The 27,973-nt window shown below is 33.3% G+C and overlaps 2 protein-coding genes across 2 annotated transcripts; one reads left to right on the top strand and one right to left on the bottom strand.

Annotated features, from left to right (window-relative positions):
• Positions 1-1,772: 1,772 nt before the first annotated feature.
• Positions 1,773-6,516, top strand: LOC139885807 (uncharacterized). Its single transcript, XM_071869561.1, has 13 exons — positions 1,773-2,120; positions 2,832-2,905; positions 3,030-3,113; positions 3,207-3,287; positions 3,910-3,990; positions 4,096-4,188; positions 4,325-4,498; positions 4,627-4,694; positions 5,094-5,145; positions 5,228-5,281; positions 5,368-5,457; positions 5,931-5,997; positions 6,133-6,516. The coding sequence occupies exons 1-13, from the start codon at positions 1,979-1,981 to the stop codon at positions 6,222-6,224; spliced, it is 1,152 nt and encodes a 383-aa protein (XP_071725662.1). The 5' UTR covers positions 1,773-1,978; the 3' UTR covers positions 6,225-6,516.
• Positions 6,517-6,751: 235 nt separating this feature from the next.
• LOC139885806 (uncharacterized) lies at positions 6,752-10,240 on the bottom strand. Its single transcript, XM_071869560.1, has 5 exons — positions 9,845-10,240; positions 8,674-8,798; positions 8,255-8,569; positions 7,998-8,167; positions 6,752-7,329 (listed from the first exon to the last, which is right to left on the bottom strand). The coding sequence occupies exons 1-5, from the start codon at positions 10,148-10,150 to the stop codon at positions 6,929-6,931; spliced, it is 1,317 nt and encodes a 438-aa protein (XP_071725661.1). The 5' UTR covers positions 10,151-10,240; the 3' UTR covers positions 6,752-6,928.
• Positions 10,241-27,973: the final 17,733 nt, after the last annotated feature.

Genomic DNA, 27,973 nt, shown 5'->3' with positions numbered 1-27,973 from the left:
CAATTTCGTCCATGTGTTTGTTCGTTTTCTTTTTTTGGTCCCTCTCAATGAAACTCATTTTTAGTAGTCCCTAAATGCCATTTTCGTTCCAAATTTAGTCCCTGCTGTTAGTTTATGTAAACGTCCGTTAACCTTGAGATTCATATGCCTCTCTCGTGACCTGCATCGTATCATATTCTCTATTACTGTAAAACCTAGACGTAAAAACTAAAAAGGCTGCAGTTCATCCATCCTAAAAAGGCCGTCGGTAGCCGTCGTGATCTACAATTCGTCACCTACTGACGGCTATTTAGTTCTACCGTCGTGATCTAGTTACCCAACCGGCGATACAATGAACATTAACCGCCGGAAAATGGAACGTGAACGGGTGCATTCCGTCAATACCACTTTGCCACATAAATTAAGGGTTAGCTTCTTTTTGATGATGCTGCAATTTCGACGAACGCAACTCTTCTCACGAGCTATTGTTCCACCAATTTTCACATCCAGTTTCAAATAACTGACAAATTATTGTAAGTACTCAGTTTATTTAGATGAGCAACAACTGTTTGATAAAACCATCAAAAGTGTTGTAATTCTATTTCAAAAACGTTGGTAATATTATCTACAACTCAACAAGTATTTGAAAGGGAACTTTGTAATGGGCCGTTTATTGTTACTTATTTTAAAGATCATGTGATAATTGTTTTGACTTATATGAGCTTATTTGTTGCTTAAAGTACAAATTTAAAGGCCATTGCGCTGTAAGGAAAGTGTGATAATGCTTACTATAAATTGTTTATATGGTATATGTTACATTACTTGGTGAAAAATCTGAACTTTCCATTTGGGTTAACTGAATACTACTTGGTTAAGTCATACATTTTGATTTCAATACAGGAATTTCAAGTTTGTGGGCCATCATTTGTTTGTTGATCAGCTGTTTTTGTCTATTCTTTGATCCTATGAAACCATGTGTTTTATATCTTGGATTCTCTACAGACGATCATCTGCCGGCTTTACTTTGAGACGTAAATCCGTGTCCCTCACGCAAAAGCTACCAATACTTTAATATAGGACCGTTTTGCTGCTATAAAAATATTATATCCTGTTTGAAGATTAGCTTTTTTGTTGTCTTCATTTAAATTATGTTGATATTGGGTCAAGTGTCTTCCTTTTAACTACTTGTCATATTTGTTAACTATTTAATATTCAACAATCTTTCTCAAGAAGTTTTGCACAATCCTATTATAAAATGCTTCTTCTAAATGAGTTTCTATTATTTTTATACAGGATCAATATCAATATTGTTGCGTATTGGGTCAAATGGGTCATCATAAGCATATTATCCTCAGTATCCTTTGGGTTCTCGTGTTGCTTTCACACACAATCGAGTCCTTTAGCTGGTTCTTTTCAAGTAAAAAAGTCGATTCTAATGAAAAGTCGTCAGAATTACCCGATTCATATGGGAATTTCATATGGGAATTTGGGGGAAACGAATATATAGAGAGGTTAAAGAAACAGTCATGTGACAGGCATGTGTCATTAATGTAACGGAGATGTAACATACTTTAACAGTAGGGACTAAATTTGTACAAAAAAAGGAATTTAAGGACTCTTTTTGCAGAGAATCAATGGGAGGGACTAAAAACCTGAAAAGTCACAAACATAGGGACGATTTTGAGAATTTTGTGTCTAATTATAATTTAATAATTAATTACAGAGTAATAATTAATAATTAATTATAATTATAAATTACAGTAATAAACAAGAAAAAAAAACGGATGAAACTCAAAACAAGTCCAGATTTGTTCAACAAAACCCCAATCACTCTAGATTTCTTTCCTTCGCCGTCCTTCCGTCCATCTTTTTCTCCGTCTACTACCACAATTCTCTCTAAAATCATATCTATATACAAAATCATATATACAGGAAGGCGTCTGTAAGACGGAGAGTTCAATTTTGCCAGCGAAAAAGTAACAGGTTTTGTTTTACAATTATGGATAGAGTTTTTAGTAAAGTTCGCAACTTGGATGCGTATCCTAAAATTAATGAAGATTTCTATAGCCGTACGCTTTCCGGTGGTGTTATTACCCTAGTTTCTTCAATCGCCATGTTTCTTCTATTTTTCTCAGAATTAGGTGAAGTTTTTTTATCTTATATATGTAAACCCTAGAGTCAACGCGATTGATTTCACTTGCTATATGCCGTTGAAATATGAAAGCTATTACTTTCTTGTTCAATTACTTGTTTGATCTTGATATCTGTATTACTTTTTTGTTCAATTACTTTTTTGTTCAATTAGTTATTGTTAGTTTTAGGCAATTTTAGGGATTTAAGGAAAATATTTAGTTTATGGATCCAGTTGCGGAACTTGAACCCGATACAGATGGGGCGGGCGGGTGTAAAAATTTAATAGATTTTTCATTGTCAGTAGATGTAAACATTAGAACCTTATTTTTTGGTAAAAAAAATTTAGTGCAAAATTTTTTTCCAGTTAAATCCAGGTGGGGCGGATACCCCCTTTGGGTATAACTATGTTCCGCCACTGTATGGATCCATGAGCTTGTTGGTTTAAGAAGGTGCAAGGTGGATTCTTTTGCATGTCAAAGTAGTAAAAGTTGTAAGGCGGCAGGAAGCTTACTTTTCGTAGATTGTTTTTACGTTTAGTATGTTTTGAGGCTTCTGATCTGCTTTTATTCTTGAATCTTGATCGATGGTGTTTCGTGTATGGTGAGCTAATGTGGAGTCTGGAATCTTGAATTTTGAACCTTTACTTCAGCTTGATTGGTCTTCTCATTAGACATATGAATTAAGCTTCCAATTGTTAATAGTGTCTTTACTGATTGCAGGGCTATATCTCCACACAGTTACTGAATCGAAGCTTGTAGTTGATACGTCTAGAGGGGAAAAGCTACATATTAATGTAAAGATCATTGGTAGTTTTGTGGATTTGGATTGGTATCTCATTTTGGATGCCAAAGATAGTTTTGACTTTCCTCCTCCAAATTTATGTAAACCATCATTAATATTCTATTTTTTAATTGCAGTTTGATATTACATTTCCATCTGTTTCGTGTACACTACTTAGTCTTGATGCCATGGATATCAGTGGGGAGCAACATCTTGATATCGTATGTTTGTTAAATAAATGGTCTCAGTTCTATAGATACGGTGTTGTTGCTCTGGACTTTGTGTGTTATTTACATTTTTAAATATAATTGCAGAGACATGATATAATAAAAAAAAGAATTGACCATAATGGCAATGTCATTGAAGAGAGAAAGGAAGGAATTGGTGGCCCTCAGGTTAGTACAATACAATTTTGCACTCTGATTTATGTGGTTTTGTAATATATAGCGTTACTTTACACCTTATTATCTCATGCTTTTATGTATACATAAAGGGTGTTTAGATGCACTTAATGTGATATCTATCAATTTTATTCGGCTAATCAGCTTTGTTAGACATTATTTAGAAAATAGTGTTTGGATGTGCTTCTATCGTTTCAAGTTAATGGTAATTCAAGTCACAGTTATTTTATTCATACATAAAAAGTTTCTTTGCAACTTGTATGAAGCTAGTTACTAACTTACTAAGAAACATACTCTGTTCATCCAAACATCAAACATTACATGTTTGCACCTAAATTTGGAGTTTTCAGATAATCAGCTCAAATTGCAAATATAAAGGCTCCCTTATTTGGCTGTTTAGTTTAACTGTTACTAGTTGGTCTGCATACATACTGAAGAGAAATCATAAATTTGATTTTTTTAGTATATTTGGGCTTATATTATTATTATTATTATTATTATTTTTTTTAAATCATGCCTAACTAGTTGGATCATGTTACTCGATAAGAGCTTTCATTTTGAGGATCGTGTGACATGCCATTATATGTTTTGTAATAGCGACTATCATCTTGTGCAGATTGACAAGCCTTTGCAAAGACATGGTGGCAGGCTCGAACATAATGAAACATATTGTGGTTCATGCTTTGGTGCAGAGGCGGTAATCAGATAAATAATCTACTTGCCATTCACGAACTTTTGATCATGTTCTCTTATAGTACACGTTTTGTTGGAATACTTCAATATTTGTTGTCTTACTTTGCAGACTGATGATGAATGTTGTAACTCATGTGAAGAGGTCCGTGAAGCATACAGAAGAAAAGGCTGGGGTTTGACTAATCCTGATTTGATTGACCAGGTAAGACGAACCGTATTGATAGGTGAAACATAGTAAGGAACATTCTTGATAGGTGCAAATTATTTGTTTCAACACTTGATCAATAAATAGAATCTTATTTACTATAGTGATAATATTATTATGTTATGTGTGTCAGTGCAAACGGGAAGGTTTTGCTCAAAGGATTAAAGATGAGGAAGGTGAAGGATGCAATATTTATGGGTCATTGGAGGTTAACAAAGTTGCTGGAAATTTTCATTTTATCAAGAGCTTTCATCAGTCGAGTGTTCATATTCCTGATTTGCTGTCTTTTCAAGAGGATAGTTATAATGTAGGTTACAATTCCCACCCTTTGCACGCCATCAATTATTAATAGAAGTATTGTTGTTTTATCATTTTGAAATCATACCTTTGATCGATCGATGATTTTTTCTAATAGTTTGCTGATGCATCATGCAGATAAGTCACAAGATAAATAAATTAGCTTTTGGAGACTATTATCCTGGGATTGTTAATCCTCTTGATGGGTAATTCTTTCGTTTTTTCACATATCTGTAATTTTGTCACTTTACTATACCACATGCCATCGATGACAAAATGGGTGTGTCAAATGCTTTGGTTAAAACCTAACTTGTCACTTTTGGTCAAAGATGGATCACTTTGGTACTGGTTCGGTTGACCCAAAGATAAATCAATCTCATCCAAAGAATAGTATTAGTATTTCAAAATGATAACAAAACCAAAGTACTCTGTAGTTTAATCTTGAGTAAGCTCGTTTGCCACCTCTATGGCATACCAAAATATCTTTCTTCCCAATCAAGATAAATGACTACTTCACGTATACCAGTTTAGTTTGTATTCTATCTACCTGAAATTTCTTACGCTTGTGTTGATGATGTTCCTTAACGAGTTTGTTTTCGATACAGAGTGCATTGGTTTCAATCAACTCCGAATGGAATGTATCAATACTTCATTAAGGTTGGTATATTGTTAGATTCGTGTTTATGTCTGTAACTATCTACAAACCTGCACTCTCTTCAAAATTTCTTAATAATTACAGGTGGTCCCAACTATATACACTAATCTTAGAGGTCACACTATTCAATCAAATCAGGTATTTTTAGGTTTCAAAGAGAAAATTTTTAATAAAATTATTGTCATTTTTTCCCTCTTTTCAACTTTATAATTTGTATTGTACAGTTTTCTGTGACTGAACACTACAAGAGTCCAGAAGTCGGCAGACGGTCTCTCCCTGGGGTCTTCTTCTTCTATGACCTTTCTCCAATTAAGGTACTTTCCATTTCAGTTTTGATGAACATTTGGTCTGATATGAAGATGGTTAGTAATAAAGAATCTATTAGAGTTGAGTATTAGTCTAATCATATAAAAATGTTTTTTTATTTTATTTTATATATTTGGTTGGGTTGCCTTTGTTTGCTAACGTGCATCATATAAAATATTGGGCTGTCTTTATGAGTTACGACGCCATAAAGTTTTTCAAGAGTATTGTTCTGATAATATATAGTTTTCTTATCATAGGCAGGGGTGTTCCGACCGGATATCCGAATTTCGGATATCCGAAAATTTGGATAGTGAATTTGGTCATCCGATATCCGAATCCGAAATTATGAACACCCCAAGCGTAAATAACCAGATCAATTATTATTTATACTAAAGAATTTATCAAGTAAGTTAAATGATTAGTTCCACACAAAGAGATAAGAGCTTCTTCCACTTAAAACCTTACCTGGTGGCTTGTGCAGGTGACGTATACAGAAACACATGCCTCATTCTTACATTTCATGACCAGCGTTTGTGCCATTGTCGGAGGTAAATAATATGCTTTATGATTACACTTTTTGGGTGAACATTTTGTTTATTCTCACGTATATAACCTGTTCATGTTGATCTGATTATTAGTATCAAAATTATTCTGAAACAATGTTTGCTATGGGTGTTTTACAGGTGTCTTCACAGTTGCAGGGATAGTAGATTCATTCATCTACCATGGTCATAAGGCTCTAAGGAAGAAGATGGAGATTGGAAAATTGGGCTAAGCTATTGATTGAGATACATACCGTTGCAGTGCTACAAGTACTTTATACAAATGCATGTTTGAGGCAAATGCAGACGAGCCGGTCTTTTTGTTAGTATTTCAAGTTCAATTTTTTATTTTATTCCCCACCAACGTATCTGTAATCTAGTGTCTTTTGACTAGTCGTCTGTAATGCCCTGAACTTGGGTGCAAAAGCTTTGTTCAACTGGCCGTTGTTCTTAGTGGAAATCAGTGAGTCGAACAGCAACCACTGGCCCCCATATGTTGAAAGAAAACAACGTTTTTATTACTAATCTTTATTTATTTATTTTGGTCCAAAAATTCAACTTTTGAACTATTCAGCTGTAGGTCTGACTCTTTGACTTTGCAAGATTGAAGTCCTGATTCCATATTGCTGTGGAATTACATACCCCCTAAAACTTCAAAGTAACTCATTTATCCTGGCCAAAAAAGTAAAAACCACAAAGGTTAAAAAGTACTCAGAATGAATATGGTGATCAGCAAGAACCATATGACCTCAATGTTGAATTTTAGAAACATATAAATCTTCTTACTTTTTTAGAACGTCAAACACACACACGAGCAATTGCAAATAGTCTACCACTGGACTTGAACTCACAAACTCAAGGTTAAATTATCTCGATACCGTAAGGCCAAACGCCCTTCGGTTAAAAAAAAATAATAATAATGAGAAATACATTCTATCTATGCATACAAATCAATACAAGTCTTCATCTTGGAAAGAATTCCAGTAACAGCTTCAAAGTTGGCATTCTTTTGTTCTTCAATGGTCAACCATTGAGAAAGACACTCATCAATGAGGTTAATGTTGTGTGTTAAAGAGGAAGTGCCATCCTTAACATGTTTGGTCTTGGCATATTTTAAAATCTGGTCTAGGTTTGATTCTGTGGGGTCATTCACATACCGCTCCACCGTGTTTTTAATAGAACCACACCAGATTGGGCGTGCCACCTTGAGGAATTCATGAATGGTCACAACCGGAAGGCTCACACTTCCTAGTGCCGACTCACTTGTGCCACCTCTTGCATGATAATCTGAACCTCCAAGCTTCAATAGATCATATGTATCTGCTAGGTCACTGAATGCTGTGCATATCATAATTAAATAGCTTTAGTAAAACCATGAAATCACCTTTTCGCAATACTTGGGCAACACAACTTCATGCTAGCATAGACAAAATTAGTGTAACCAACTTTGTTCCAACCCATGAATATATGAAAACATGCTAAAATATTCTATACGACGTCAGCTTTGTTTACTTTATAACCTTGCAACCTAGAGATTTATATAGTTTTGGGTGTTATGGGTTAAATAAATTGACAAAAAGGTGTATAACAGCAAAAACACCCAATTAACCAATTCACGTGTTTCCTTTGAAAACCCACCCAGTAAAAGTCGGTTGGATGCGTATAAAATACCTCCACCGAATAACCCCATGTGGCAGGATCGAGTATCATCCAACTCTGTCAAGGGTTGTTAATCCTTGCCAAGACTGGGACTCGAACCTGCTCCACTTTTGGCAAAGGCTTCCACGGGCCCAAATTCTAAGACAGCGGGTACCAATGAGCTAATATTAGCTCATTGGTTGGGTGAAAAAAGTTGATTAAACAAAATCGAAATATCAGACCAAAGTTAGTTACCTTTTTAAAGGAGGTGAAAAAAGTTGATTACACAAAATCGAAATATCAAACCAAAGTTAGTTACCTTTTTATAGGATTAAGAATTTTTAAACTACAAAATCATAAGTGCATACCTGCTAACTTCCCGTCACTTCTATAAACCTCCAATCCATGCAACCCAGCTTCTTTTAATCTTCTGATAACAGCGACTGGATTTTTTAATGCCCACGGGTGAGCCAAGACCGCCACACCACCCGTTTCACAAATCAATTGCACCGCTTCCTCTGCATCAGGTTCACTTCCACTACACCATTAAAAAAAGAAAAATTAAAAACTCTTGGTCATTTCACAATTAAGGGGAGGACGAAGCTAAAATATGAAAGATGCTTACGTTGAATAAGCAGGACCGCCATCATAAAGGTACCGGCTAAAAGCTTGTTTTAAATTCTCGACATGGCCCGCCTCAACCATAGCACGTGCAACATGCACTCTTCCTGGCGCAACACCAGCACCTGCAATCTTTTCGACACTCTCCCATCTAAGTGGCAACTTCAGTTTATTCAATTTTGAGATCATGTTCTTTGCGCGTAGATAACGCCCTTCCCTTATGTTACCTAGAAACAGATCCAGTTTTTCATAATTTGTGGGTCCACAGCTACTGTAATAGGCTAGAACGTGAACCGGTTCTTCAGATCCAGACTCCATCCTGTTTAAGATCATTTTAACAACGAATTGATTATTTACTGAAAATAAGTATATATATTTTAGTTTAAGCATAAACTGAACAAAAGATATGTGAATGTATATAACCTTGGGGTGAAAATGGTACTGATTTCAACACCAGGAATAATCTTAATACCAACTCTTCGAGCTGCCTCTATGGCTTGAGGAATGCCAGCCATTGTATCATGATCTGTTAACGACAGAACTTTTACCTGTTCTGAACAAATTGTACTAATCAATTCATAAACTAAGATTACAATATTTGAAAACAAGTGTTATATATTTGTGTACTCCGTATTGTTTAAGTGCTTATCTACTTAAACGTAGCAGTATGCGTGGAAAGTTGACCTCAATCATAATTCCTTAAATACAATTACCACATTTCGTTTCCTTGAACAAATAATATATATTTATAGCACACCCAGAAAACCGTCAAGCAAAATAATTTAGAGTTCTCCGATCTGAATAATGGTAGCAACATTTGAAATGCAGGTGAAATTCCTAGGGTTCCAAGTCACAAAATCTAATACTCCAATATCAACAATTTACATCCAAGTATCTATGTTTCCAAATAACAATTTCATTATCTTATTAAATAAGAACCAACCATCTTGTATTGCCTTACCATCATCTTTAGTCTAAAGAAACCATTTATCACAGAAACATATATATCAAAGTAGATGCACACCAAGGTTTTGTATGGGTGAAAAACTTCGACGTCCAAGTTCGAATCCTATGAGCAAAAAAAAATATACATTTGTGGCCACAGAGGTCGATGGTAGACGACTCTGGGCTAACCACTTTGCGGCTGGTCGCTATGGGATTACAGGGTCAGGATAATTTTGCTAACGACAGGCTAAGGGCTGTCGTTAAGATGCATAAAAAGTTTTTACACAGCGGTTACGTTTTACTTTAATGCGGCGGTTATTGAATTGTACAAGCTTTTTTATGCACCTTAACGACAACCTAAGGGCTGCCATTAGCTTATTCTTAATAAAAAATAAATAAAAATATATATATATTATATAAAATTGGTATATTACTACTCCGGTAAGATAAGTAGAATTAGAAGCTATAAATGACTTAGTTAAAAAGAAGATTACTAGACTAACCAACCCCTTATGAACAAGCTTTAAAATACAAAGAGATACATATACGATATACATCAAAGTAAATAAAGTAATGCACGCCAACTGTTTGATATAATGCCTCAACGAAAAACATACAAAAACCAAAAGAAATACAAGCTGATACATACCCCACAATGATGTGCTCTTTCAACAAGTTTAGTAGGAGATAAAAACCCATCACTGCAAATCGAATGCGAATGCAAATCAAACACCAATTTCTCAGCTGAAACCTTAGTGTTAACCAACTTCACCTTGAAATCATCATCAATGGCAATTGTGGAATCGGCTGAAGAAAATGAAATACTATTGTCTAAATAAACCCATTCGGTAACGGATTTATAAGCAATAGATTGTTCAATCGTCATCTTTTTCTTGATACCGCCGCGTTTTTGTTTTTTCTTCTTCTTTGAAATATTGCAACTGTGTGTACCCATCGTGTATTCGTGTATACGAGTATAATATAAAGGATTGAAAGAACAAAAGTAAAAACAAAAATAAAATGAAATCTATTTCGGGGTTGGGTTTTGAATCTAAATTGGATGGAAGATTTCCACTTTTGTGACCTTTTTGTCTTTGTAATACGGCTGACCTCTGCAGTTTTGGATTCAAGAAAGTAGTTACATAAATAGTCCTTAATGATTTGTTAACATTCATAATAAGTCCTTGTTGATTTTTACAAACTTATCATCTTGTTTGTCTCGAAACTGAGCTGCCGATAAGCAGTTTATGTTGTTGTTAACCGTTTGTAACTGTTACTAAAATTAAGGGAAAGTTGTTTTAACTTAATGAGTTCTTGGGAATTGTATCTAGTTATACCGGAAAGTGATTTTTTTTTCTTGAACAGCGATTGGATCACCGGAGGGAGACTAAACCACACGTTGCGATCATCTCCCGTTAAAACTATGTCGATGTAGTGATAATAAACCCGCCCTCATCGCTGTCCGGGAGGAAACCTTGAAACCGATCCAAAGGCACGACCAAATAAAACCCCCTCCCTTTACCCCTAAAACGATATGAGAAATGTGTCATGGGTGGTACTTCATGACAGAGATAAAAATGTGTTTTTAATATGTAGCCAACGGTGGTCGAACTCCTGACCTCTCTTAAAGGAGGCAGGCGTCAAACTTTGAATTGACGAGTAAGTTGAAACGATAACTAAGAGTGTTAACAACATCTCTATGAGCCATCATTAATAAAATTGTCTTTTAAATATGCATGAAATATCTCAAAAAAATAGGGGCCAATCAAACCTTAAATTTGAAACGTATATAAGGTTTGACATAACTTTGATCACCCTTAACTTGTACCGACTTTGACGGCTATACCGACTCACACCAACACGCGCTTAAGTTATGATCGTTGACCAACTTCCCCAACGCTTTCCTCTAAAACTTGTCGGGCCAGTCATCAAGACGACTAGTTTGCCGTCTACCCGTTATTTGCAATCCTGCTTACATAGTATGGTTTGAAATAAATCTTTTTGCACAATGATCCTTATATACTTGTAGAGTTTATCGGTTGTATGAAAATGTTTTATCATGTTTCATTCAATTTCTCACCATGTTAAAAGATATTATAAAGCAAAAGTACTACTCATAAAACAATACTCCGTATTACTCTATTTAATTGTAGATATAAAGTAAAGCTATATATAAAAGTGTGTGAGCGCACTCACACACACGTACCCGTTTTAATATTAACAACGTATGATAATATAATAAAATAAAATAATATTAATATTATATATAAATAATCCCAAATCTATTGTTCCCAGACACAAAACACACAGTTTAAGAAAAAGTACCTGACACATGTACTTTTCTGTTAACTTGCTAGTTTTACCCCTTACCTTTTTTTTTAAAGGCAAGTTGTTGGCATCGAATACTCTTATTGCCACGCACGCACGCGCTTTTGGGCAGGAAACCCGAACCGCATTACAGGGATTCAAACCTTATACCATCCCAAGGGACAGGCGGTCGGACCTTGGTCCTGAATACGGGTCGGTAAAACCTTCCCAGGGGGCAATTAAGCTTTCAGGAAATAACTCCCACGAATATTTTTATCGGAGAGACTCGAACTTGAGACCTCCCTACCCCCATCCCAATGCACAAGTGCAAATGGGTGAACCACTGAACCACAAGGATGCTTTTTACCCATCTTTTTGTCTTACATGTATAAAGTATGTGCATAAAAGAAATTTATCACATTATTTTCCATTTATGAAAGTGGACAATTAATTTGGGACATCCAAAAAAGGAAAGATGGGCAATAGATATGGGACGGAGGGAGTAGTATGTTTACTAATAAGCGGTTTCAATGAGCCCCTCTGATCTTGAGTTAATGAGTTCGAGTCATGTTTAGAATATCATTCATGTAAAGTTGTGTAAGGTGTGAGTTTGACATTCTAAAAGCATAAGGAGTCGTGATAGTGAGTTTGGTGTCTAATTTCAGTGTCTAGGTAGACACTCAAGACAAACGTGGAGAAATGGTTAGTGTCTAATTTATTGTTTAATTTATTATCTAATTATTTTGTAATACTTATATTTATTTATCACCGAAGCTTGGCTTAAGTGATATGGGGTGAGATTCAACTTGGGGTACTGCCAACCCATATTCGATTCTCACTCCAAACAGAAAATTTTCAACATTTGATTGTACTGTCACATCAATATGATTTGGGAAGTTCTCTGGGGAGTTATCTCTACCTTCGGTATTGTCGCGAATTGAGTTTCCTCCTGAAGACCGACGGTGAAACTCGACGTTGGGAAGACGCCAGCGGGGAGTCAACGATGGTAGAAAGCCCGGCGTTGAATTTGAAAAAAGGCGAATAAAATGCACGACTCCGTGTGCTTTAAAAAAAATAGAGATTTGTTTGTGTAATTGTATGATAGTACGGAGTAGTACATAAGCAAGGCCCCCGGGCCACTATGTTTTTTCCACGACACAAAACACGTGATTACTTTCTCTGCTCGATGAAACGAAATGAAATATACTTACGTGAAAGGGTCCTGCAGTGGACACACCAAGTGTGTATCTACATCGTTCATTTGTACTGTACAAGTCTCTGAAATTAGTTCAATTATGGGCCTTGATGTGGTACAATATTCATCGAAATAGCTCAATTCCCCTGACATGTTTATTTTCTAAGTACCGCTCTTATCAATTAAAGACTTACGGAGTATAATATAACTAATTTTTTTATTTATTTCAAAAGGTATGTACAAGAAAGTCTTATCAAAGCAAGTAGCGGAGTAAATTGTAGTACTCGTAGAAAATAGTACCCGTAGTACTACCATTCCTATTCCTAAACATGTTCAAAATAAACGTGAAAAACACATGGCCCCATTTGCAATTCAGTATTTGAAACTGAAACCCTGAAACATCGATCTCTTAGTAAAAAGGTGACGGCTATATGTGTCCATACCATACCACACACATTTCTGTTTTTTTCCCAACACTACACTTTTGAATGTCATTATTTACTCCATCCGTGTCAATTTAATAATATTCGATTAACAAAAGGACACAAAACTTAATAAATGTTATAATTCAGTAGGCTTATAACTACCTTTAATAGTTATAAGAACAAAGAGAGAAAAGAGATAAGAAGGAGAGAAGAAATATTGATATTGATATTTCAAGAGAAATGGTACACCTTAAATGGTTACCATACATGTCTATTTATAGTATAAAATATTACTATGCAAGAAATATAATAATAATAAAATTAACATCCAATCTAGATATTTTATAACACAATCTAGATATTTTATAACACTCCCCCTTGGATGACAATTTTATTAGAGAATAACTAGTACTGTCTCGTTAAAAACCTTGCTAAAGAAAACCCATTGGGATAAAACTTTAGCTAAGGGAAAAAGAGTGCAGCATAGAGTTGACTCCCCCTCAAGTAGGCAACGCCTGAGTTGTTACATCTTCTGAACATGCCTCATGCCAATATTATGAACGTGTGTTCTGAAAATAGCAGTTGGCAGTGCTTTGGTATAAAGATCAGCAGAGTTGTTGATTGAACGTATCTCATTTTAATCTGGTTGTCTTTTACGAGATCTTGAGTATATGAGAAGAATCTGAGGTTTTCATTTGAAACTGTATCATCTAAATCTTTTATGTACAAGTTTAGCCCCTGTGATTTGTCTACAGTCTCCTTCATGGTTTGCTCAAACCCTTGTTTCAATTCCTATTCCCTTGTAGTCTTTTCTGAGCCTTACCAACATACCATTCTTTTCCATCAAACTTATGACCGTTAAGACCGTCTATGGCTTTGGCGCCTCCTCAGTATTTATATTTTGTTCAGTCACTTTTGATACTCTTCTTTCATTTGTATTATGCAAGCTGCATTATCTTCATATATAGTTATTGGTGAAGATAGTTGTTGGTCTTTTATAGCGTTCTAGTCCACAAGAATCATTAATGATTTGTGTTATTGATCTCAACCAAACACATTTTTGAGTAGTTTCATATAATGCAATCACTTCGTCATGATTTGATGATGTTGCAATAAGTGTTTGTTTTAAGAACGCCATGATTTTGTGGTACCTCCATTTAGGAATACATATCGAGTTTGAGATTTATCTTTATGAGAATTTGATGAATGACCTGCATATACATAATCAACCAAATCTTGTTTTGAAACGTTAGAATAAAATAATTTTAAATCAGCAGTTTCTCAAGGGTATCAAAATATGTGTTTAATCCCGCTCCATTGTCATTTGAGCTGAATCTTGCCAACAAATTAACTGCAAGAGAAATGTCAGGTCTTGTACAATCTATAAGATACATAAGAACCTCAATTGCACTAAAATATGGAACTTCCGATCTGTTTAAGATTTTCATGATCTTCGCAGGGATGAAATAGATCAGTGTCAATATTGAGTGATCTAACAACAATGAGTTTGTTTTTTTTTTTTTAAAAATGTTTTAAAATCTTTTCGGTATAAGTTGTTTGATGTACAAGTAAACCATTAGGCATATGCTCAATTTGCAATCCAAGGTAATACTTGGTTTTTTCAAGATCTTTCATTTCAAAATAATTCTTTAGAAGTTGAATGATTTCATAGATCTCTTTATTTGTTCATATGATGTTAAGAACATTGACATAAGCAACTACGATCTCATATCCGAACATTGTTTTTATAATACATACGTGCAAAATAAGTTTATATTTATACCCTTTTTTTATCAAGTAGTCATTTAATCGGTTATACCACATACGTCCCATTTGTATAAACCCATTTAGAAATCTTTGTGATTTAATGGAAGATATTCCCTTGGGTTTTAGATTAGATGCTTATGATACCTTAACCCTTTAGGTATATTCATATATATCACTATTAAGTGATCCATACAGATAAGTAGTAACAATATTCATGAGATGCATTTAAATAACTACCAGGTTGATTAAGTATCTAATAAGTAATTGTATCCATTACAGGAGGATAAGTTTTCCTCCTAATTCATTTCTGGTCTTTGTGGGAAATATTGAGTTACAAGTCTAGTTTTGCCTTGTAACTTCATTTTCACATTTCTTTTCGGATAAAAAATTCATTTGTATCCCATACGTTTCACATCTTTAAAAGTGATAACGATTGATCCGAAAACTTTTCTTTTATCAAGCGATTCTAATTCAGCTCGTATTGCTCCTTTCCATTTAGCTCAATCATGTCCATTTTGTATATTCAATGACAGATTTTAGTTCCAGATCATCATCTTTATTCATGATGTCATTGTAACATTATATGAAAATATCTCATAGAGATTTTAATTTCATTTCGGTTCCATAATATTGCATAATTTATCGCAATTTTAGTATTTACATTTATCAATATCCTCTGCAGAAGGAATATTGATTTGTGGTTCTTCTTGAACACTTTCTTTTACCTCATTATCAGCTGATTTTCTTTTTCGAGGATTTTTATCTTCGGAACCAATTGATCTTCCACGTTTGATGCGTGGCAAAGACTCAACAGTGACATTATTGCCAGCTTTTGGAATTTCAGTTCGAGCTGAAGCATTTATCGCTGGTATATATGATTTAGTCACCTTTTTTTATATCTGTAAATGCATAAAGTAATTAATTTGCAAGTTCTTGCATATGCATTATTTTTGAACTTTCGTTTCACATTCTTTTGTGCGAGTTCAATATACCTTAATTGATGTTCACATCATGAAGCATCATTTTATTTTTTATTTTTATTTCTTCCCCTAATCTAGGAAACAATGTTTTATTAAAATGACAATCAGCAAAACGTGCTGTAAAAACATCACCCATCATGGGTTCAATATATCTTATGATTGAAGATGTTTTATATCCAAAATATATTATCATCTTTCTTTGAAGAACCATTTTATTGTGTTGTGGTGATACAATTGGAACATACACTGCACAACCAATGTTTTAAGGTAGAAAATATTTGGCTCTTGGCCAAAATCAAGTATTAAGTGAAAATATTTACGACTTCCACATGGTATAATGCGAATTAATGTCGCAGCATGTAAATTTACATGTCCACATATAAATATTGAGAGATTTGTACTCATTATCAATTGTCTAGTTATTAGCTGTAAGCGTTTATCTATTGATTCAGCTAAACCAATTTTGTGTATGCACATGAGCAACTGGATGTTCAACAACAATCCCTGTAGATATATAATGATCATTAAATGCTTGAGATGTTAACTCACCAGCATTATCAAGTCTCATCCTTTTAATGGTGTAATCAGAATAATGTGTTCTCAATTTAATAATTTGTGCAAGAAACTTTGCAAATGCCATATTACGGCTTGATAACATACAAATATGAGACCATCCGCTAGATGCGTCTATTAGAACCATGAAATATCAAAATGGTTCACATGATGGATGAATTGGTTCATATATCTTACCTTGAATTCTTTCAAGAAACATTTGTGATTCTTTTTCACAATATACTTTTCATTAATCACCATATGTGCTTTCCATTAATCACCATATGTGTTTTTTTTTTTATAAATCACCATATGTGTTTTTTTTATCATATATCCTTTTCACCATATACGCTTTTAATCATATGCGCTGTGTTTTTCACCATATGCGCTTTTAATCATATGCGATTTTCATCATATGCGTTGTGCTTTTCATCATATTCGCTTTTTATCATATGCGCTTATCATATGCGATGCGCTTTTTATCATATGCGCTTTTTTATGTGAATAGTAAATTAATTAATTTCGTTTTACTATTCATATGAATTAATTTAGATTTACTATTTTGTTAATTGAGTAATATATATATACATCATATACTTGTGACTCCGAAGGCTCAAATGAATTTGACCATATAGTTATACGTTGTACCTTGCACATTAATTTTCAGTAGAAGCTTTAGATGCATATTATTTTCAGTAGAAGCTTTAGATGCACTTTTTTTTAATCACCAAATACCACAAACACTTTGTTTGCGTTTGTTCATAGTCATCAATGAAAACCATTTTCTTTAATTTTATTTTATACAATAAAATTAACGCATCATTATTCTTTTCAAAAACAATAATCTATTGTTATTGTTCACTTGTGCCATGTTTAACAACAAAAGTCAACAACCTCTGTCTTGTTTGTTGTGGCAACCAAAAACAACCTTTGCTTTTGTTACCGAGAATCCAAGACCAAAAAACAATTAATTTTTAATTAATCTTTTATCAAAACCATAAATGATTTTATTGATCTACGTTGATATGGCCATAAAGAATTGACGGCTGACCTACTTTTGTTAGTGTATTTCGGCTATCATCCCGAAAACGCACAACGACCTTTTTTTTTATGAACTATTTGTTTCATATCTAGCTTAGGCAATTATTGTGAACATTTGGTCCCTATAAGAGCATTTATTTTTTAGACTTTTAGTTGATTTGTACTTGTCACAATTAGGGATAGCACCCGCGGGTCGTGGATGCGGATCCATTGGATCCATCACCCGTACCCGCGGATTTTTTTTAAGAGACATCCAATTGAACCCTTGTTCGTTGAAACAATTTGACTATATTTTTACTCCCCATTATTAAACGGGCCATTTTGATGCACACTCTTAAAAAAATAATTTGTTTTTTAAGTTTTATTATTCAACCTCCTTTTTTCAACGGTCACGTTTTTAACAAAACATTTGACAAGTTTGGAAAAAAGTTTTTTATTGATTATCATCAAAAGTTTTCTATTGTCACTCTACTGGATGGAATTATGGCATACAACCAAAATTGCAACCCAACACTACATAAGAACAAAAAGGTTGTTTTTAATTAACATATGTATATGTGTTAAACTCGGAATAATAATAACTTATTTTAGAAAATTAACATAAGACATGTTGAAACATTTTTGTCACATTTAGCTCATCAAGTCTAATACTTATCATTGATAGATTTTATCACGTCTAGGAGATGTTTACTTTTTTCTTGTATTAAGTCCTACTTTCATTTACCTTTGTTTGGAAAAAAGTTTTTTTTTTTTTACTTTGCTTTCTCCCTTTCTGTAAAACTCATTTAAACACTTTCTTTGTTTTTTTTTTTAAAAAACTTCCTTTTTTTACGTTACCCGTAAATTATAAATATAAAAAAAAAACTTTTTGTTTAAATTTTTTTTTCTAGTTTTTAAAAGGCCACTTGACCAATTTTTTAATTCTTTCACAACACCTGATATCGTGATCGTGACCTTTCACCAAAGCAAGAGATATTCTTGATAAACTAAACACGGACTCGTGTTTGAAATTGTCGGCCACAAAAAAATTCATTTGATAAAAGTATATATTTTTTTTAGTTATAGAAGGAGACCACTTCATTTTCAATACTTCATTTTTGACAAAAAAAACTATTCCATTTTACCATCCCCTTTTTTTCTTACTTTAACTTTTAAGATATACTTTTAATAAAAATACAAACTACTTTTTCTTATTTTAACTTTTAAGATTTACTTTTAATAAAAATACAAACTACTTTTTGTATTTTAACTTTTAAGATTTACTTTTAATAAAAGTACAAACTACTTTTTCTTATTTTAACTTTTAAGATTTACTTTTAATAAAAATACAAACTATTTTTTTATTTTAACTTTTAAAATTATAAATTTAAGAATAAACATTAGTATGCATGAAATAAATAATGATTAATTGCATAAGTAATCATAAATGTTAGATAACATATAAAGACCCCGTCGTATTCGTATTGATCGGAATTAATCTCGACCCATGGTACCGTGTTGTCAAATGACGTGTTGCGTACATAAAGTACCGTGTTGTCAAATGACGTGTTGCGTACAATCATGAGGTCTTATTAACATAAATATAAATGTTAGTGAAGTTAATAAGAGTTAGATTACAGAAAATATAATTCAGGTGGTATAACCGACCATATATAACTTAAATAACATAAATATAAATGTTAGTGAAGTTAGTAAAAGTTAGATTACAGAAATATAATTCAGGTGGTATAACCGACCATATATAACTTAAATAACATAAATATAAATGTTAGTGAAGTTAGTAAAAGTTAGATTACAGAAATATAATTCAGGTGGTATAGCCGACCATATATAACTTAAATAACATAAATATAAATGTTAGTAGTCCAAAATTTGATATATTCGAGTCTGAAAATTATTAATAATTTCATACCTTGATTAGTGATTCGTGATCGTTTGAGATATCTTTTAATTACACTAAGCTTTTCGTGCTGATAACGTGTTATAATTCAGTAGGCTTATAACTACCTTTAATAGTTATAAGAACAAAGAGAGAAAAGAGATAAGAAGGAGAGAAGAAATATTGATATTGATATTTCAAGAGAAATGGTACACCTTAAATGGTTACCATACATGTCTATTTATAGTATAAAATATTACTATGCAAGAAATATAATAATAATAAAATTAACATCCAATCTAGATATTTTATAACACAATCTAGATATTTTATAACACAATCTAGATATTTTATAACAATAAATATTATTTTCGCACTTTATTTTTTATTGACTTTGTAGTTTTATCATTTACTTTTTACTTAATTTTTTATTTTACATACATAAAGTAAAGTATAAAATAACTTTATCTCATTATTATTATTTATTTACGAATTTAGATTATTAATTTCAGAGATCTCAAAAAGAAAAAACACGACTATCAAATTGTGACGAGTGGAGCATCATTTACTCTACAATATCAAATCTTTTTAAAAAAAAAAATTCAAAATAGAATTATTTTCAAGGTATTTACAAAAATAGAAAATCAAACTCAATTTTTATAAAAATGGGTAAACCGATTAATGAATAGCCGTATTACCGGTTTTGGGGCCAAACCGGTGTTTCATTTGTCGGTTTGGCCACATGGAAGATTCTCTGTCAAACCGACAAATGAAATGCCGGTTGACTCTTTGACTGAAACAGTTTTCGCTTACCAACCGCCTATCATTTATTCCCTCAATCCTTGTTTTTAATACTGGCCAATAAAAAATGGCAACGTGTTCAAACCGACAAATGAAACGCCGGTGTGTATCAATATATATACTGACCTCTGGTACATCGGTTTCTATCACTTCTTGACAACCCCACCAATTTTTTAGAACACATACACAAAAACTGCGATTTTACAATGAATCCCGCACAACCTCGAGCAACTCCGGTCGATGAATCACTGTTATTTTTACAATATCAAGGAACTCACCTAGCGTACAAGGTTTTTATGGGTGTTGTTCAAGATGTTCTTGTTCCTGATAGATCATAAAAAGTTAAACCAAGACGATCGGATCGAGGTTTATGGCATCATATGGAAGGTCTCAAAGCTGTAGACGAGTTTATAGACGCACGAGTTTACGGTTATGTTGAACAAACATGTTTAGGGAAAATTTTTAAAATAGGATACCAACTATTGGATCACGCTCTTATTTCAGCGTTGGTTGAACGGTGGCTGCTGAGACGCATACCTTCCACTTCCCGATTGGTAAAATGTTTTTAACCAATTAATTTGTATATATGTAATATATAATTCGTATATTTATATTTATATAACCAATTAATTCGTATTTATATAACTAGTTTACAATGATTAATTTGTAGTTATTTTTAAATAATTAATTTATATTTAAATTATCTATATTCATGTATTTAAATGTAATTAATTTGTATTTAAATTAAATAAATGTGAATTATATTCGTATATATTATATATATATATATATATATATAATTCGTATATATATATATATATATATATATATATATATTATTTATATTCGTATATATGTTTTGCGTAGGAGAAGCAACGATAACGTTGCAAGATGTTCAAATTTTATGGGGTTTACCCATAAATGGAGATGTTGTGTCCAGTTTATGGCGCAACATGACGCCAGAGGAATGGTCTGGTTTTGCTGGCCAATATTTAGGGATTGATGTTCCTCCTACTAAAATAAAATCGGGACACATCTTAAAATCTACTTTATGCAAGGAGTTGAATGAGCCCGTTGGTCAGACTATTAGATCTCACCAACAACGGGCTAGAGTTTATATGTTAGCTGACATGTCTGCCTTTCTATTCCCTTACGGAAATTCCACCAGTGCTCCGTTAAACTATGTGTATAACCTCATCAACTTTGAACGTTTGAGTTGGGGTAGTGCGGTGCTCGCACATGTATATAGAAATTTGTGCCATACAGCTGAAAATACAGACCAATCAAGCATAAATGGTGCGATTCTTTTAGTACAACAATGGTTGTATGAAAGAATTTCTAGTCTTGCGCCACGTCTTCTGCAAGATATAGACTTTACATCCAATGCTCCGTTGGATGGACCGTATGGTGTGAGGTATATTATTTGTAATTTATATATTTCTAGTTACTTCTATTTCTTTTGGTTATTTGTAACTATATAAGTTAATTTCATTAATGTAGGTGGTATGGACCAAAGATCTTCTTAGATACACCCACACATGTATTGAGTACGTGTCGCACAACATTGTCGGGGTTACGCCCTAAAGAGGTATATAACGAGGTTATATAAATCTACATATAAAGTTTATAAATTATATGTAGATATTAAAATAAATTGATATTTTATTATGTTGTTAAAGTTTGTTTGGCTTCCGTATGGACCGATTTTGCACCGACTACCCGCTAAGTGTAGAGCTGATGCTAACATGTGGACATACCGGGGCGCGATTCTATTTTAGGCTACGATTGAGATGCATCTCCCATATAGGGTATGCAGATAGTTCGGATGGATTCAAGATATTCCGTCGTCAGACTTGTTGTTCACACCGCAACAATATCATGCCATACACGGCACAACCCTACGGTCAAGAGCTAACGCGGATATAAGGCAAACGAACCCGCAAGCTCTGTACATAATTCAGTGGTATGAACGAGATCAGAAGGTCTATATTAGTACGTCGGGGGTGGCACGAACACGACTCATCGTTACCTTCCGTGGTACTACGCGCGCATAATAGTGATAATACGTGATATTAGAAGACCACAACCCGCCAATCAATATCGTGACTGGAGAACAGAAGAGAATCTTTATGTAAGTAACATAATTATTTTTATAGCATTTGTGTGAAATGAATTGGTTTTAATATTTGTTTACATTTACTTATTATGCAGGAGGAGGGTTTAACAAGGATAAGCGTGATGGCTACAGCTCAAATGCAACCAAACATTCAACCAAACCTGCAGGCTTTTATGTTGACTTTCCGCGTCAGTTGATAGGCTTCACGCATCAAACTCAGCAAGATCCGGGTATCCAGTTGTATGGTACACAAAACTACCAATGGCTGGATTATGGTTTCCCTCAGAATACAAATCAGGGTCAATCCTCCAGTGTCACCCCGAACCAGAACGTGTTTATATACGATTATGGTTATGGTAGTACCCCTCAACAAACACCAAGGAACAATGAAATGGATGCTACCCAAAAATATGCATGAGAAAAGTTAACTGTTATAAAATTTGTATTGTAACAAATACACAAAAGACTTTGTAATAATCAAGAAGATATGTCATCTGAATCTTCCATGTCTGCATCTAGTTCATCTTCATCAGCCTCATCCGCTTCCTCATTCGAAATATGGATGCACAAAGAATGAAAAGTAACTACGTACCTTCTTCTTCGACTTCTTCAACGTCTTCAACCTCTGTATAAGACATATTTTGATTTATATTAATAATACTTTAGATACGGATGAAGTTTTTTTGTGATCTTACACAAAAAAAAAACCCCGATGTATTTAGATATAGTTCTCAAAAATGGAATTTACTTGAAAAGAAATGGAATGGAGATGTGAGATTGCAGATACTTTGAAATAGGGATGTTTGGTGAAATTGTTTAGTCGTGTGTGCGTAGGAAAATTTCAAAAAGTGAAGTCCATTATCACATTGCTACATAATAGGCATAACAGGCACTGGATTTAACTGAGGGCCTGTTTATTTTTAGCTTAATGAGCTTAGTGGACCACATGAATTATTCGGTAAGATTGTTTGGCTGTTTACTTTAGCATTATTCATTAATCTAACCAATATGAAAGGCTGTTTGGCACATCTTCAAAAAGGGTGTCCTCCCCATATAGCTGTCTTTTTCTCAACTTGGTGTCCTCCCCATATAGCTGTCTTTTTCTCAACTTTACCCTTTCTTTATTTTATTTTTCCCCTTTCCTTTTTTGATCTTCCATTTCCTAAAACCAAACTTTTCTTCTATCTTTCTCAGCGGATCAAAATTACTTTCAGAAAGGTTATGAACACCAACAACGATTCATGGATATTGATCGGAATCTCTTGCGAAAGTCCATAGTGACGAGTAGGAGGACATCCATGTTCTAAAAGAAACAAGAAGGCGGTTTAAAAAACCGAAACCCTAATACGAAGGAATTAAAGAAAATGAGAAGATTAAAACACGAAAATAAAATTGAAACTGAGAGTAGGTGAGTTGATAGGGTGAGATGGAAAATAGGGATTTCGATTAGTTTCATTTGGCCACAACGGTTTTATTTAATGAATGAATGGAAGATTGGGGAATGGGTTTTGCCCCAAAAGTTTTGGGAAATTAAAAATACGCAGACAAATGAAATATTTGATTATTAATCGTACTATTAGCAATTGGATAGGTAGTTTCTGGATTTATGTAGGTAATCAAATCTCGTGAAAATAAAATGCAGATAACTATTAAGAATGTTCTAGGTTTTTTTATTTTTGGTTACACTTATTATTATTATCCAGTGTTGTAAAAAAACCCAATTACTCGTCGATTAATCTCCGTTTAATCATTTTTAAGAATAATCCGTTCCGATTTCCAAAAATCCATTTAATTAAACGGTCAACGTCAATTGATCGATCAAAATCAGATATGGTAATCAAAGTCAGTCAAAGTCAAAAATGGTTATCATTTGAACATTAACTTAAACTAGAATTTTATAGTTTTGAAGTAAAATGAACAATTTTAAACAATTATGTTAAAAATTATCTTTATATTTATGATTTTTTTCTATAGTTACACATATAATTTTTAAAATTCAATATTTAAATGTATACAGTACAATCCGATTAATCTCCGATTAATCCCCGAATTACCGATTAATGTTTTCAAAGTCCCGACCAATTAATCGCCGAATAGCGAATTTTGCAACCTTGTTATTATCTATTATCCATTATCCATTATCCATATATACTAATCACAACCAAGTCTTTGGTCGTTTTACCCCACCCCCACCCAAATTCTTTCCAAAACGACAAGAGAAAAAAAGGTACAAAAAAAAAAAAACCAAATCACCCCCTAAAAAATGTGCCAACTTACCCCCCAACCCTCAAACCAGGGGTACAAAGTGTAAAATCAATATTTTAATAAAAAATCTTACCCAAACTTCACCCATACTTTCAACGGGACATATCTTTCCGCTCGCGTTGCGTTAAATTTTTTCGAACCCACCGTTCAACTCAAAAAAATCTAACGAACACAACGGGACTAACTATATGCGAAATAGACACTTCTAAGAAAACGCTAAATACCTTAGACTATATTCAATACTCAACGGGACATATCTTTCCGCACGCCTCGCGTTAATTTTTTCCGAACCCACCGTTCAACTAAAAAAAAATCTAACGAACACAACGAGACTAACTATACGCGAAACGGATACTTCTAAAAAACGCTAAATACCTCGGACTATATTCAATACATACACACACCTATAATAAACTCCCGAAAGTAACTATATCATATCGATAATTCTTTTTCCCTTTTTTTACACGATCTTCCTGCCGTTAAAAACGCATAGGTCATTAGGTACATTAGATACTAACTACGTGTATTTAAAAATACCCGTAGCAAAGCGTTTTTACTTCTGTAAATACATAACGCTTCATTAACTACGAATACGCAACCCGAAAGGTCCCGCGGCATCGCGCGGGCCCATTTTACTAGTTTTAGTATTATGTATATTATTATTATTAAGTTATTATTTAGTTTGAGGGCAAAATTGTCAATTTCTCATTCAGTTAGTTTATTAAGTATAAAAAGTAAACAACATTACAACATTACTCGTGTCACTAATTAATCAATACTGGCATCAATATCCAAACTGCCATCTATATCCATAAGAAACTTAATGGAAAGAAAAGTAAACGGGCCCTGAATTTTAGATTTTAATTACTATGTTGTCCCCTAATTGCAAATAAAATTTACTATTACACCCTTATAAGATTATTTATAATTAAAATTTAATTTAAATCAATTAATCAAGATGTGTGGTCCAGATCTGTTCTCACTAAAAGTTATAATGAGAACGTTCTCATTTGAACGCATATATATATATATATATATATATATATATATATATATATATATATATATATATATATATATATATATAGTGAGAGGATCCAGTGAGAACTTTTTTAGTGTGAGAACTATAGCAACTCCAAAATACACTAAAATTCGAGCAAAAAAGGGGGAATTCGAGCACAAAAAGGGAATTCGAGCAAAAATTAAAAACACAGACGAACAAAAAAATCATAGTCGAGCAAAAAAAAAATTTTTTGTTCGAATACCAAAATGTAGAACACATTTTTGTTCGAATATCGCATTTTTTGTTCGGCTATCAACGTGTTCTACATTTTTTGTTCGACTATCCAATATGTAGAACACAGAATTGTTCGCCCACCTTTTTATTGTTCGAATATCATGTTTTTTGTTCGAATTTCCTGTTTTTTACTCGACTATCCCCCTTTTTGCTCGTCCCGTTAGTAAATGTAATAATAATAATAATAATAATAATAATAATAATAATAATAATAATAATAATAATAATAATAATAATAATAATAATAATAATAATAATAATGAGACTAAAAAGAATCCTGAACAAATACATCCTTATATTGACTAAAAATAAATAAAAGAGTATAAAATAGTACATCCTTATGTTGACTAAAAATAAAATTATAAACTAGTATACATATAGTCAATTTTGGTATATAAAGTATGTATTTTTATATTGAAATTTTAGACTATAAATACTCACGAATGCAAGCATTAAGCTTGCACCATTTCTCACACTTACAAAGTGTTTCTTTCTTTCTCTCCATTATCATCTTTGTTCTTACACTTCATTATTAGTATTCTTAATCATGAATCAAACCACTAAAGGTAGTTATAAGCCTACTGAATTATAACAAAATCAAACCACTAAGGTAGTTATAAGCCTACTGAATTATAACATATTATTATTTATACATAAATACTACGACGAAGTCATGAGTGAGTCATTTCAAAACGGGTTTTATGAGCGGGATAAAGCTAAGGAAAGTATGGGTTATAGCTATGGAGGTTATGGGTATTGTTCATGAGGTCAACCTAGCATTTGTAATGTCCGTTACATCTGCGTACTTTTTCCTGCAATATTGAGCCACAATATTGATATGTGAGTGATGTTTCTATTTTCAATTATTATTATTATTATTACTATCGTTATTATCACCAAGGTTATAATCAAGATAACGTGCACTATATATGAACCTCAACGCTACTTAAGGCCTAGGGTGATCGTTGGTACCACTATAGGATGCTTGTGGATTTATAATGCCAAACTTAGATTTTGGTCGAGAAATCCTGGGCCAACCGGTAAAAATAGATCATTCAAGTGACTCGGCGGTGGCATAGATGTTTGGGTATGGTGCACAATATCAAACCCGACTATAGTAATCATACACTCACTAAGTGAACAACACTTAGCCACTTACACACTTAATAAATGGTGGACTTATTAAGAACAACTCACTAGTATTCAACACTAACTTACTAAACATGAAAAGTTACTAAAAGTGGAAACTTTCCATAGATAGTAACCTTTCTGAAAATGGAATTTCTTTCAGAAAACCATTATCATTGGTATAGCTACCATACTTATGTCTATTAGACAACATCTGATCGTACATTCTATCTCTAAGTTGAGATCCCGGTCACTTATTTCCATTCATTTCATTCCTTTCAAGGAATACTTCAACTGCTATTTAAGGTGAGTTTTCATAGTTCCCTTTTTATCTATATTTTGGGCTGAGAATACATGCGCTACTTTTATAACTGTTTTTATGAAATGAATACAAATACTAAAACTGATTTTTTGTGAGTTTATTTGATTCCCTTTTACTCTTTACATTTTTGGGCTGAGAATACATGCACAACTTTTATAACTGTTTTACACGCTAGACACAAGTACCAACTGTTAAACTATGCTATACCCGGCTATATCCGACTAAGTCCCTAACCGACAAGTATAAACACAACTTGTCTTTGGGGCAAACTTTGAACAACTTTTGGATCTGCGTGATCTAATAATTGGTCCCGGCGAGACTAAGCTTATGAACAACTTTTGGATCTACATGATCTACTAATTGGTCCATGTGAGACCAAGCTTATGAACAAATTTTAGATCTGCGTGATCTACTAATTGGTCCCTACGAGACCAAGCTTATGAACAACTTTTGGATCTACGTGATCTACTAATTGGTCCATGTGAGACCAAGCTTATGAACAACTTTTGAATCTGCGTGATCTACTTTTTGGTCCTTGCGAGACCAACTTTATGAACAACTTTTGGATCTGCGAGATCTACTAATTGGTCCCTGCGAGACCAAGCTTATGAACAAAAATCTTGTAGTCTAACACTATTACTGAAATAATTATTTATGATAAACCTATGAACTCACTCAACCTTTGTGTTGACACTTTAAGCAT

This window comes from Rutidosis leptorrhynchoides, chromosome 1 (genome assembly GCF_046630445.1).
Source record: "Rutidosis leptorrhynchoides isolate AG116_Rl617_1_P2 chromosome 1, CSIRO_AGI_Rlap_v1, whole genome shotgun sequence".
NCBI lineage: Eukaryota > Viridiplantae > Streptophyta > Magnoliopsida > Asterales > Asteraceae > Rutidosis > Rutidosis leptorrhynchoides.
The sequence above is the reverse complement of the archived record's forward strand: the minus strand, read 5'-3'. Positions and strand labels throughout refer to the sequence as shown.